At 37.3% G+C, this 14899-nt stretch overlaps 1 protein-coding gene across 1 annotated transcript in view; it reads right to left on the reverse strand.

The window, feature by feature from the left end:
- The window catches only part of GUCY2F (guanylate cyclase 2F, retinal), a 220213-nt gene that overhangs the window by 124466 nt on the left and 80848 nt on the right, over positions 1–14899 (reverse strand). The window contains exon 4 of the mRNA XM_053699145.1: positions 957–1041. Coding sequence (XP_053555120.1) covers positions 957–1041 — 85 coding nt within the window. The remainder of the gene's footprint in view (positions 1–956; positions 1042–14899) is intronic.

The following is a 14899-nucleotide window of genomic DNA, read 5'->3' on the forward strand; positions in this document are numbered from 1 at the left end:
GAGGTGCATAGAGAGCGTGAGCTGCATAAGATGTGCAATAAACTGAGCGGGACTCCGGAAGCTTGGATAGAAAAAACAGAGGGGTAAAAGATAAGAGTATATTTATGAGACAGCAGCTGTCTCCCTGAGCAGTGTGTTGGGCGGTCCCTCTTTCACTCGCACTACAACAAGTATGATTAAAAAATAGAGTAAATACATTTTGGTTTTAAAAATGATAATTAATTATTAGCTTACAGATGAGGCGAGTTCAAAAGATATTATTTAGGTAAAAACACTTTATCAGCAGTAGTTTTAGTTATGCTGTGCGCAGAGTGTGCTGTCTAGTGTCTACAACTCTACATACGTGCGCGCTCACAGCAAAGCAGAGACTTCCGGGTTTGTCTACATAACTTTCTGCCATGTCTGCACGGAGCGGACAGAAAGTGAAGTAAATTTAAAAAATGAAAAAAAAAGTAAACATATAATAAAAATAAATAGCGAATTGCATTTAAAAAAACAAAAGAAACATTATGAATTAAAAAACAAAACAACATAAATACAAGTGTTTAAAGTCCCTTTAAATTCCATAAAGTATTTTTTAATGTCTTTAGGGCACCTTTGGCGTGTAAGGATGTGTTTTTTCATCCTTGTTGCATTTGGAAAACAATATTTCTTCTCACAATATTTGCAAACTGCAGATTTGCTCTCAGCATAAATTGTACTATGGAAATGTTTCCAAACTCTAAATCAGTGTTTCCCAAACTCGTGAAAGCGATATTTAGTGCCCCACCTGTAATCTGGCCCTAAATTTCTATTGTTCATAGTTTGTAGAAATGTGTATGTTATATTCATTTAGTTGTTTCTCCTGAATGTATATATCAGGTACATATGAACAACAGTAGTTATTTGTCAAGTTTTCATCCCCTACTTTTCAATGTTGTACACCTTAATCCCAATAGGAAAGTATGAAACAATACCTTATAATATAAGACAGTCCATTCATGGAGATGATGGCAACAATTATGCATAGGAAGACCATTAAAGCAACGGCAGGATCAATTCCTAAGAGAGAAAGAAAGTGCATTCATAAAAAAGGTAAAGTTCATTTAATGGTGCATGTTAATAAGGGCCAATGTATATGATATAGAATAGGAAGCACTGCTTTGTTATATGTGTGTAATAACAAAAAGAATATTTTTTTCTTAAAGACGCCTTAAAGGGACAGTCAAGTCAAAATTAAATATGATTCAGATAGGGCATGCAATTTTAAATAACTTTCCAATTTACTTTTATCATCAAATTTGCTTTGTTTTCTTGGTATTCTTTGTTGAAAGCTAAACCTAGGTAGGGTCATATGCTGATTTCTAAGCACTTGAAGGCTGCCTCTTATCTCAGTTCCTTTTCACAGTTTTTCACAGTTAGACTCTGCTTGTTCATGTGTGCTATATAGGTAACATTGTGCTCACTCCTGTGGTGTTATTTATAATTTAGCACTGACTAAAATGCAAGTCTGTCAAAAGAACTGAGATAAGGAGGCAGTCAGCAGATGCTTAAATACAAGTTAATCACAGAGGTAAAAAGTATATTAATATAACCGTGTTGGTTTTGCAAAACTGGGGAATGGGTAATAAAGGAATTATCTATCTTTTTAAACAATAACATTTTTTGGTGTAGGCTGTCCCTATATAATTGAGGTTATCCGCTCCTCTCTCTAGTCATGGATGTCGCCATTTTGAAATCTATCTGTCACTACATTCCAGTGCTGACCTCTCTGCACATGTGCAGCAACTCAGTTATCTGCAGTGTGTGTTAGATTCCTTAATGGCAACACCTACGATTAGAGGGAGATGCATGAAATGTTTTTGCTTTGTGACTCCCATATACAGCGATAGCCTTCACAAGTTACATGCTGTTAAACAAATGTTGCTATAATTTTGACAACCTTTTTGCTACAAATTGTAGCTCAGATGAGATCTATCCTAGAATGTAAGACGACTGTTCATCTGTATTTTTATCTGTATAATGTGACCTGTCACGACACACCAGACAGAAAGACTAGCACATTCTGAACACAAAGTATATTACAGGTCCATTACAAAGGTTTTTGTTGAGACTGACCTGCCAGTTAACTGCTGGGCACACCAACAATAGCATAGTTACTGATTACCATGCTATAGCGTTTATTCCTGTGCCAGCTCTCTTCAAAGCCGATCTCATATTTAATCCCGTTACAGGATCTATTTGGAGAAACTCTACATCTTCATACAGGGTGCTGCCATCTTGGAGCTTAGGTATTCTCTCCCCCAGTAACTGCAATTTTATAGATCATTGATATTGCCAGCTTTTTGACAGCTGCATCATGCGTTTCAGGTTATTGTCCATGATTACATTTTTGCAGGGTTTTTCCCCCACAGTTTAATATGTGCAATATATATATATATATATATATATATATATATATATATATTCAAGCATAAAGGATAGCACTCTCATGTCTTTTTACAGCTAGGTTTAGTAAGTATACATAAATTCAAGTATGACACAGCTTATTTTCTTTTAGCATTTTATTCACATAATCCAACGTTTCGGCCTTCACTTGACAAATTATGTGAATAAAATGCTAAAAGAAAATAAGCTGTGTCATACTTGAATATGTACAGTATATATACAGTATCTCACAAAAGTGAGTACACCCCTCACATTTTTGTAAATATTGTATTATGTCTTGCAATTTGCTACAATGTAAAGTAGTGAGTGTACAGCCTGTAGAACAGTGTAAATTTGCAGTCCCCTCAAAATAACTCAACACACAGTCATTAATGTCTAAACCGTTGGCAACAAAAGTGACTACACCCCTAAGTGGAAAGGTCCAAATTGGGCCCAAAGGGGGATATTTATCAAAGTGTCAACTATGTTGCATTCGCGGGCGTCAATACGCTCACCAAACATTGCGAACGCAGATCTGAATACGATCTCCTTATTTACGAAAAAAGCCGTCAAAAACACGCGCGTCAAGTACGGTGCGAAGAGCATCGGACTGTTGTTGACTAGCAGTCATTGATCTCGCGTCTATTCAGGTTTTTCCAACCTTTATACCATTTCATTACTGTCCATGAACAAGCACATTTCTCTTTAGCACATTATTGTATATAGTGTAAATGTATGTTTTTTTCTGAGCAGGACTAATTGTGAATATAGCAAGTAGCGACATATTTAGTGCAAAGTGAAGAGTGAATTATTGGAATTCTTTTTAATATTGGACATACATACTTTAGTATGTATATATAGATATATATACATATATATATATTTATATATATATATATATATATTCCTTTTTATATTTATATGTATGTATGTACATATGTATCTATATACATGTAAATATATATGTATTTATGTATATACATATCTATGTAAATATATATATATATGTATATTTATTTATTATTATTATTTTTATTTTATTTTTTAAGTAATGTTATTTCCGAACTTAAAGGGTCACCAAAATCATATCAGAAATATTATTATGAAGATATAGAAGAACATTTCAAGCAACATTACAACCCTTGAACTTGTATTAAAGGGACACTAAACACAATTGTTATCTTTCATGATTCAGATAGAGTATTCAATTTTAAGTAACTTTCTAACTTACTCCTGTTATCAATTTTTCTACATTCTATTGTTATCTTTATTTGAAAAAGAAGGCATCTAAGCTAAGGAGCCAGACAAATTCAGTTTCATCACCCTGGACAGCACTTGTTTATTGGTGCTGTCCAATCAGCAAGGTCAACCCAGGTTGTTCTTAAAAAATGGGCCTGCTTCTAAACTTACATTTTTGCTTTTCAAATAAAGATACAAATAGAATGAATACATTTTGATAATAGGAATAAATAGAAAGTTGCTTAAAATTGCACGCTCTATCTGAATCATGAAAGATAAAATTTGGGTTCAGTGTCCCTTTAATCCTCAGATATCCTTTTTAGTAGAAATAGCAATGCACATGTAAAAGCCAATCAAATGAGTCATCTATGTGCAGTAGTCTATCATCAGCTACATAGTTTATCTAAATATGCTCTTCATTCAAGTATATTTAAAAGATGAAGAGAAATAAAATATAGATAAAAAATATATATAAAACCAAAGAATAATTTACCACATTGCATGCTATTTATATATCATTCAACATATATTTTGCTTTCATGTCACTTCAAAATAATATTTAAATGAATACAGCTTTCAGCTACACTATAATTTTGAATAAATATATATTTATTATAAAACTCTTGACATTTTTTTTTTATAGAAATAAAATATTTGACATAATATTTTGCATGGCCTCCTGTAGGCCCCGCACTGCTGTGGCGATAATTTGTAGCCCCTCCGCCAGTTGGGTAAATAGATCCCGAAGGAAGGGCTCTGTTTGTGTCCCCTGATCGCGGTCTAAAAAAAGACAAAATAAAATATATTCTACAAATTCATTATTAAGATGCAATTGTTAAAACCTAATATTAAGTTTTCTTAAATTCTACTCCAGCCACCTCCTCATCTGGCAGCGCTGGCGAGAAGGCTGGGGCAGGATCCTTCCCCCGGAACTTGGTCATCTGTCAGAGATGAAGCACAAACACAAATCATTGTTAGTATGAAGAATATGTGACAAGGCCTATATTATACACAAAAATCGTACAAACATTATAATTCTAAAAATACAATCCATTACATTAACCTGCACCCTGAATGAACCTGTCTAAAAAAACATTTTTAATGTGAAATACTGCAAACATAGTATTATACTTAAAAATTACCTTGGATATCAGGGACGTCCAAATCTGTCCCTGAGTTATCGTCTGGACGACCCTCAAGCAGTGTCAATGGCAGCGGGGGAGAAAAGCTGGCCTGCCGTACTGGGGGATTCTTTCTCTCGGCCGCATGAGATCTGTGAAAATATAAAGTTGTATGTCAACATTAGATCCATGTGATATTTTTCTTTTGTGTAATGTATCTGCAGCTGTAATGCATGTAAGCTTTATTTCCTCTGATGAAAATAAAACCTATTTAAATTAATATATATATATATATATATATATACACACATGCAGAATATATTTCTAAATATATATATACATGCAGTATATATATATATATATATATATATATATATATATATATATATATATATATATATATATATTTAAAATATATAAATATATATATATATATATATATATATATATATTATGGGGTTTTTTCATGATTCTGATAGAGTATGAATTTTTAATTAACCCAATTTATAATAAATACAATAAATAAATAATGTATATAAGCTAAGGAGGCAGCTAATTTTAGTTGAATGATCCTGTACAGAACTTTTTTTATTGGTGGCTGACATAAAATTGGTGGCTGCCATTAACCAATCAGCAAAAACAACCCATGTTTTGAAATTAAAATGGGCCTGCAACTAAACTTATATTCTTTGATTTTCAAATAAAAATATTAACAGAATGAAATAAAATTTATAGGACTACATTACAAAGTAAATTAAAATGTAATGCTCTATCATGAAATAAAATTTCCTGCGTCATTGAAATATGCATAATTTATAAGTATAATACACAATATAATAAATGCTACTTACTAATGAGTGATTGGAGCCCTTTGTAGCGCTCCTTCTCATGATGTTGAAGGTCCGAAAACCTCAGAAGGCAACTTTGTTGTGACCTTTTGATCCCGGACATCACTTCATCTACATTATGATATACAATTATATTAGTACTCATGTTCTCTTGTTTTTATCTTTTTTTCCAGCATCTACCAGTGCTGCTGCTGCTGCTGCTGCTGCCACTGATGGGGATGACACACTCCCATTGGCCGTCAGTATCCATACTGAATCCAGACACAGCTTCTCCTCAGCCGCCACACAGCCTGACATTATGTGCAGCACCCCTGAGAGAGCAAGCATTGGCCGAACCACAGGTATGTTTTTTAATGTTAGATTTTGTTTAATTCAAATGCTCTTACTTGTATGATTGTAAATTAATTGTTAACTGTATATACACATTTGTTTTTTTCAGCTGAGGTCTGAAGGGCTTTGGGACACCCTTCAACATCTTTGATCTCCTCCTCAGGTAACAAAAACAAGATCAAACATTAATGTTATGTGTGCTCACATTAGCTGGACAGTCAATGCCATAATTTTAAAGTTAAAATGTTATTACTGAAGAATATCACAGTCTTAAACACAAATGTTAAATTACATTGATTGTTGATATAATCTGTCATTTTATAGTATTTTTAGAATAGTAACAGATGATATTCCTCATTTACATAGACCATGCATTTTATATATACATCAAAAAATGTCCTATTGTTAAATATTCTTCTTTCTATTATTATCTTTATTTGAAAAATAATTTAAAGGGACATGAAACCCAAACCTTTACTTTGCTGATTCAGATAGAGAATACAATTTTAAACAACTTTCCAATTTACTTCTATTATTTAATTTGCTTCATTCTCTTCTTATCCTTTGCTGAATGGTTTATATTTGCAAGCTCAGGAGCAGCAAAGAACCTAGGTTCTAGCTGCTGATTGGTGGCTGCATATATATACAGAAGCTTTTCAAAGCACCAGTGGGGCTTGTATCATGTCAGTAATTAAGAAACAGTTTAAAAAAATTAATTTTTTTCTTGTTTCTCTTAACAAGTGCTGTGTTGAAAATGCTGGTGCACGGTGAATACGTAAATACACTTTGGAAACTGATATAGCTTTTATAATAAGCACTTTTATTCCAACATTTATATAACAACAATTAAAATGCTGTTTTTAATAAATGAGATGCATTATTTTGTATTACAGACTTTGATGGAGTATCCCTTTAAGATAACATTAACTATCAGAATCGTGCATGTTAAAATACAGTGTCCTACATTTATAATCTTGATATGAATCATAGAAGCTATATGTTTACTTTCATATGCCTTTAATCTTTTACTTTGCATTACGTGGGATTATAATATTGTTTTTCACATTTCTTTAGATATTGAACATGCCCATAATGTTTTGGAGGAGATCGCCGGTTGTTTTCGACAGATGAGAGCTATTATGGAGTCGGATGAGTCTCTGGGAGAGACCCAATATCCAGAATCCCAGGAGCAGGGAATCTCCCAGGGGACCTCGTATACGGACGCTCTCATCTGTGCTGCCCTTACTGCCCCAGAAGACCCAGCTGCTCTGGACCCTAGTGCCCATCCTGCACCTGTTGCTCGTGCACCAGCAGCTCATGGCCATGCTGATCCTGGCCACGAACTGCCTCCCATCACTGATGATGAGGCAGTTCGTCAAATGTCAAATCTGGCCAGGCAGTACAGGGATGATCACCATGAGTTGCATGGGGCATTAAGATTATCTGTCGAGCAACAGGGGCAGATATTAGAGAGGGGCATTAAAGTAGATAGGGAAAGATTAGATTTAGAGAGGGAAAGATTGAGAATAGAATCAGGTAGAATAAATTTAGAGAGGGAAAGATTTGCATATGAAAGGATGAGGGATAGTGAAAGATTAGAATTAGAGAGGGATAGATTTTTTTTACAAAAGACAGAGGAATAGTGATAGGATAAATTTTGATAGAGAGAGACTAGAAGTAGATAGGGCTAGGGTAGCTTTAGAGCAGGGAGAACTAAATTGTCAGGAGAGGGCAGACAAACGCAACCAGATTTTTGATCATCAACTGTTTTTAATGTTCGGGAGCAGGGCAATAAGGGAGAGATCTCCCCCCTGTCTCAATCTCCAAAAAAAAGAAAAGAGTAGGGTTTTTAGTTTGTTCCAGTATATTATTTTGTTTTAAATATCATTTATTTTTTATTACGTATGTTCTTATGCTTTTTTTTTAATTATTTAATATAAAAATATATTCAAAAAGAATAAATGTGTTTGTTTCTTATTACTTTATTCACATAATACAAATGTTACAAATGATTGTTGCTCAAATTCAATGCATGGGCAAGATATACTTTTCTCTGCTTATTAAAGGGTCTATCCATGCCATATATTTTTTGGGTTTAAATAAAAAAAAAGGAGGGGCGGAGCCAACTACTGAACTGGTCGGATGTGTCTTGGTGCAGCTCCCGGCTTCAGGATCCTAAATTAGGGGTCTTTTAACAAATTGCAACAACTTTTTGCTCAACATTTGTGTGGAAAGATGCATTAACTGCTATATTACTAGTATGAGCTTAAAAGGAGTCAGAGAAACTGCACTGACTTCACATTACCGTCCTATCCTACAGTAAAGATGCAAAGTGGGTGAACATAAAACTAAGACAAAGCTCTACACTTGATGAATTATACGTGGTGTGGCTTAGAGCATTCCGGTAAGACTTTAGAAGTAACAATACGTTGAAGAGTATAACTGCCTCACTAACTTTGCAGGGCGGGAGCCGCCATTTTGAGGACAATTCATTTTAAATGCAGACCTCCAGCCAGCTATCCAAGTTATGGGAAGCTAAAACCATATCCCTCCTCAACGCTTACTATTAAGCTCTTAGCATGGAGACATCTTCCTACTTCCTAGAGGAGCTAAGATGCTTGCTTGAGAGACACCACTCTGCCTTAGCAGATAAGCTGTATGCAACGCCTATTAGGAGTAGCACTTATCACTTCTAGCAACTCAACCTACCTGAGCCCATTTTGCTTGAAGGGAATGGGGGTGGTGCTCAGGGGCCCCCGGCGCTTACACCCTACCTTTAGAATGCCTGCAGGGGACCTGGAATTTAGTGCTGCGGAGAAGCCAGTACAACTGTCAGGGTTTTTTCCCTTGTTTTGTTTGCCATGTGCTGCTAGCAGCCATTTTACTCACCTCTCTTGCTGACTCTGGTGCATACTGTATGATGCTGCTCATTTCCTGCACTTCATTTTATGGCCAGACTGGTGTACATCATCCGTGTAAGACCGGATGCAGTCTCAGAATTGTGATGTCATCACTTATTATTTAAAGGGCCTCTGTTCAGTATGCTTTGCCCTTGCATTGTCTCAGACCTGTTTGTGAGAGCTCCTGTGTATTACCTGGCTGTCTGACGTCCCTCCTGGTTCTTGATCTCTGGCTTGTTCCGGCTCGTCTGACTACTCGCTTTGGCTCCTGACTCGGCTCGTCTGTCTATCAGCTCTGGTTTTGATTCCTGGCTTGTTATTTGACTTGTGGACTTTTTATTATTTTTTGCTATTAATAAAGGTTTGATTATTTTTGCACTTCTAGTCTCAGTATGATTCCTGGCACCCTGACATTATGCAAGGGCCATGATTTCTGATGGTGCTAATAATCCACCTTTACCTGCCAAAATTACCAGGATGGATGAACAGGATCACCGCTTGGATCAATTTGCACTAGCCCTGCAAACCCTGCTGACTCACACTACACATTTGGACCAAATTGTCCCGCAAGTTATGGCTGCTCCTGTTTCCTCTGCTGCACCTAGTCCTACCAGGAGCATGTCCGGTTCTGCACCTCTACCTCAGCATTATGGAGGCGATCCTAATCAGTGCAGAGGGTTTTTGAACCAGGTGGGCATTTACTTTGAGATATTACCTCAGAGCTAAGGTGGAATTTCTCATCTTGTTACTCTCTGACACAGCTCTTGCATGGGCTAATCCCTTGTGGGAGACTAATAAACCTGTGATTTCAAATTACCCTGAATTTGTGGCCTCCTTTCGAAGGATATTTGATGTTCCGGCTCGCTCCTCCTCTGCTGCTAAACGACTCATGTCCATTCAGCAAGGTACAAGATCTGTTGCTCAGTATGCCATTGAGTTCCATATGCTTGCCGCAGAGGTAGGTTGGAACAATGAAGCCCTTGTTGCCGCCTTCTTTCATGGGCTCTCTGATGCGATTAAAGACGAAGTTGCTGCCAGAGATTTACCAGAAGATCTCGAAGCATTGGTGTCTTTTTGATCCTAATTGACATCAGACTAAGTAGGAGACAACGCTTGAACCTCCTGTTCCGTTGTCTCCTACGTGCTCGTTCCCACCCATGCCTCCCTCTCCTCCCATGCCTCCTGGTCCAGAGTCACCAGGTACTGCTGAGCCGATGCAGTTGGGATTCACGCGTCTATCCACGGCGGAGAGGGCCTTTAGGAGGAGGGAGGGGCTCTGCCTCTATTGTGGGTTACAGGGCCACCTTTTGAAGTCTTGTCCTACATGGCCGTGAAACGCTCACACCTAAGGTCCTGTCTGGGGCAGACATTGGGTGGTTTATCCTCGTCCTCGGAACCGCTAAAGGAAAAACCTTTGGTCACGGTTGTCCTTTCCTGGGTGGACTCCTCCATAGTCACCCAGGCTCTTGTTGACTCTGGTGCTGCGAGCTATTTCATTGACAGTGCTTTTGTATCAAAGCACTCCACTTTGGTTCTTGCCTGACTTCAATCAATGGCAAGACGGTGATATACAATATCATTTTGTAGATATTTAAATGACAATTCTTGCTAAAACATAATCCAAATATAGCATCTTTTGGATTAAAAAGTATATAGTAAAGTAAATATGAATAAATAAAAAATACTGTATGTTGCACTGTCAACATTATTGCCCAAAAACCGCCTGAATATAGTCTGCTTGAGCTTGGAATCCACTTGCATCATTCTCCTGTAATGGAGGTAGATGTTCACCATACTCATGGACATCCAAGCTCTCCAGATCTATATCAGGTATTGTTAGGGCAATGTTGTGCAACATACAGCAAATCAAAAAAATTAAGGAGACTTTGGAGGGGGTATACTGAAGAACCCCACCAGAGATGTCCAAGCAGCAGAAACGGTTCTTCAATATGCCAAAGGTGCGCTCAATCACCGATCTGGTGGCGATGTGTGCCTCATTGTAGCGCAACTCTTCCACTCCGTTGGGGTTGTGGAGGGGTGTGAACAGCCACAGAAGACACGAATATCCAGAATCACCTGCGTAAAAGAAATAGAGCATTGATATTAGCAATCAGAATGAATAAAATATATAATATACATAAGTTTGAGCATATAAGAGATATCTACCTATCAGGATTCCCTCTGGCATTTGTTCCTCCTGGAAGCGATGGTAGATGGCAGAATCAGAGGATGAAGGAATCATGGTTGCAGCCAGGGAGTCCAGAGCGTACGCTCATGATCCTCAACCTGGCGTCGCAGATGACCTGGATATTCAACGAGTGGTTGTGCTTTCTGTCCTGGTATGGCTCCTCTTTACCCCTGGGAGGCTGCACCAATACATGCATGCAATCTATGGCCTCCAATACTCTTGGCAATCCAGCCAGATGATAGAACTATATATAAGAAGAGAAAGGGCGCCTCCTAGTGTAGCCAATACACAATTAGATAATAATACAAACGATGTGAAATGGTACTCACAATTTTGGAAGGCAGAGATATGCCTAGGTGTGTAGTCTGGAAACTCTGCAGTGTCCCAGTAACTGTGTACGATTGCAAGGGCAGCTCCTCTTAGCTGTAGTGGATTCTGCAGTCTAGAAAATTGAAAAGAAGGAAGAGGGCGACTCCTAGTGCAGATCAATCATTCAAATGGGCACCCACTGGTAGCTACCAATAAAATGGATACTCACATGGCCTAAAGCACACTATAGTGCTAGTGAAGCAGGCTGGGTCTATTGGGGTGGCCCAGCGCACATAAAATCCTAGGTTGTGGTCTTATTCCAGGAACATCAGTAAGAGACAGGAGACTTCAGTAAATAAAAAAATTTTTCTTTATAATCCAAGAAAGTTCATGTACAATTATTCAAATAAAATACAAAGTGATATAAAATCAGTAAAACACGCTACGCGTTTCTCAGCGCTAACCACGCTGTTTCCTCAGGCAGGTAGTACTGATGTGAACTGAAGTCTCCTATTTATGCTGCCTCTAGCTACTGGTATAGCAGGCTCCACCCTAGTGCAACCTTAATTGGCAGGTGTTACAATCATTAATTGTTTAGACATATTCTTTTTCTAAAAAAAACACAAAGCATCTCAAATGTTAACAGACAAATTAAAAACAAAATCATCAAAAGCCACAATTGTCTACAAATGACATATGCATAACACAGATCACTGCATAAAATTAAACAATATGTTAAAACCGCATATGGTAATACATACACACAAAAAAAAGAGAAAAATATGCAATAAAACAAATGTAATTGTTATTACCTTGTGTTCTGTGAGCCATGTTTTTAAGAGACATAAGATCTTATGTCTCTTAAAAACATGGCTCACAGAACACAAGTTCTACAGCTGTGAATGATTTTAGCAATTGAATAAAAGATGCGCAACACATTACATAACAAATTTCAGTATTATTGCGTCATTTGACAAACAAATTGATTGAATAATTTAAGCACCACGATTGACAGAATTTCTGTATTATTGCATCATGTGACGAGCAGAATGTTGTGAATAAATTAATATGTATAGAATTAGATCATCCAGGTGAGTTCACCAGCTGTAATAAATGCAGGTGCATTGTTTGTGCAATTAACTAAATGACTTATGCACAACACATGAGTATTTAGCTCTGGTTGGAATCATAAGTCTAATTTTCTGTGTTTGGATGGCAGCTTTGTGGAGGCTTAAAAGCTGTGTTTTTGAAATACCATATTAAAGAACAATGTGGTGTATTAACATTGGCAAACATAGCTTAGAAAGAGAATGCAATGTAGAACATTATGATATGCACAATGCATTTGTGCAACCGTTAAAAATATCTTGCTATCGTTTGTGGGATTGAGAATGTCATTTCAATGTATTTTGCAAGCACAAAGGAAAACAGTGGCATGCAAAATACATAGAAAAGACTTTTAAAATTGCATTCTAATTCCAACAAAGGATAGCAACAGAATGAAAACAGTGCTAATAAGTTATTTAAAAAAAAATATAATTACTGACATTTTAAGCCTCCACAACGCTGCCATCCAAACACAGAAAATCAGAGTTCAGATTTCATCCATAGCTAAATACTCATGTGTTGTGCATAAATAATTTATTGATTAGCACAAACAATACACCTGCATTTATTACAGCTGGTGAACCTGCACAGAATTGAATGCCATTTTAAAATTATTGCAATGTATTTTGCATGCCACTGTTTTCGTTCTCTTGCTATTCTTTGTGTGAATTTGAATGCCATTTAAAAATCATTTTAATGTATTTTGCATGCCACTGTTTTCGTTCTCTTGCTATCCTTTGTGTGAAGTTGAATGCCATTTTAAAATCATTTCAATGTATTTTGCATGCCACTGTTTTCGTTCTCTTGCTATCCTTATTTGAAAAATATTTGCATAGTGAATTGAAGAATAAGTAAGTATCACCATTGCAAAACATGACAGAAAGGGAATGCTATCTAATAACTTTGTGTTGGTAACATTTGTCTTTGCGTATAGAAAACATTAAACATGGTGGAAATAGATTTTAAAAATATAAATAAATGAAGTTAGCTATACGTTTTGTATTTATTTTTATGTCCTTTAATTTGTATCCTATATCTACTAGTGCACCAAATGTGTAGCAATAATTTAGTTTGATTTTTGAAGTGTACATATTTAATAAAGTCTCTAATTTACTGTTATTATGTCATATGCTTCATTCTCTTGCAGCATCGAACATAAGCTTTCTGTGTTTTCAGACTCCCATTGAGTTCTATGGCATCCGCGACCTCAAGGGTGGCAGATTGAAAACTAGGTACGCTGAGTCGGAAAAGACGCGAGCGCAACTGTAGAATTTTTGAGAGCTTCAAATAGTGTCGAATAGGAGGGCGAATGAACACAATTCCGCTTGAATTCCGCGGGTTTTCAACTCGCATCGATCTGTGTCAGATTGAGATCGCGGGATCGTATGTTACGTCACAAATTTCAACATTTGCCGATCTTGACGCTTTGATAACTACCGAGGATCAATCTCGTCACAATTACTATGCGGAATCCCAGAGTATTTTCAGTTAACGCTTTGATAAATAGGCCCCAAAGTGTCAATATTTTGTGTGGCCATCATTATTTTCCAGCACTGCCTTAACCCTCTTGGGCATGGAGTTCACCAGAGCTTCACAGACTGCCACTAGAGTCCTCTTCCACTCCTCCATGACGACATCACAGAGCTGGTGGATGTTAGAGACCTTGCGCTCCCCCACCTTCCGTTTGAGGATGCCCCACAGATGCTTAATAGGGTTTAGGTCTGGAGACATGCTTGGCCAGTCCATCACCTTTACCTTCAGCTTCTTTAGCAAGGCAGTGGTCGTTTTGGAGGTGAGTTTACGGTTGTTATCATGTTAAAATACTGCCCTGCGGCCCAGTTTCCGAAGGGAGGGGATCATGCTCTGCTTCAGTATGTCACAGTACATGTTGGCATTCATGGTTCCCTCAATGAATTGTAGCTCCCCAGTGCCAGCAGCACTCATGCATGCCCAGACCATGACACTCCCACCACCATGCTGTAATGTTTGTGGGATATTTCTCTATCAAACCAAACTTGGCCAGTAGTCTTATTATACCGGAGTCAAGTGGAGTGATAGGAAATATCCCAGAGCAGAGAAAGTTTGTAAAATGAGGTAAGCAGTACTCACAGTAGGCAGGGCAGTCCTTAGCGACAATAGAAAGGAAATTCTGCAGTATAGCAGTTCAGGGTAAAGCAATAGAAGAACCAGGAACAGGCAGGAGTAAGCAAAAAAGGGTTCAGCAGCAGTATATCAATCTAGAAGTTTAGGGGTTTACAGGCAGAGTGGTCAGACAAGCAGAGTTCAGCAGCAGTATATCAATCCAACAGTTTAGGGGTTAACAGGCAGAGTGGTCAGACAAGCAGAGTTCAGCAGCAGTATATCAATCCAACAGTTTAGGGGTTAACAGGCAGAGTGGTCAGACAAGCAGAGTTCAGCAGCAGAATAACAATCCAACATACAGTAACAATA

Source organism: Bombina bombina, chromosome 1 (assembly GCF_027579735.1).
Source record: "Bombina bombina isolate aBomBom1 chromosome 1, aBomBom1.pri, whole genome shotgun sequence".
In the NCBI taxonomy this organism is placed as follows: Eukaryota; Metazoa; Chordata; class Amphibia; order Anura; family Bombinatoridae; genus Bombina; species Bombina bombina.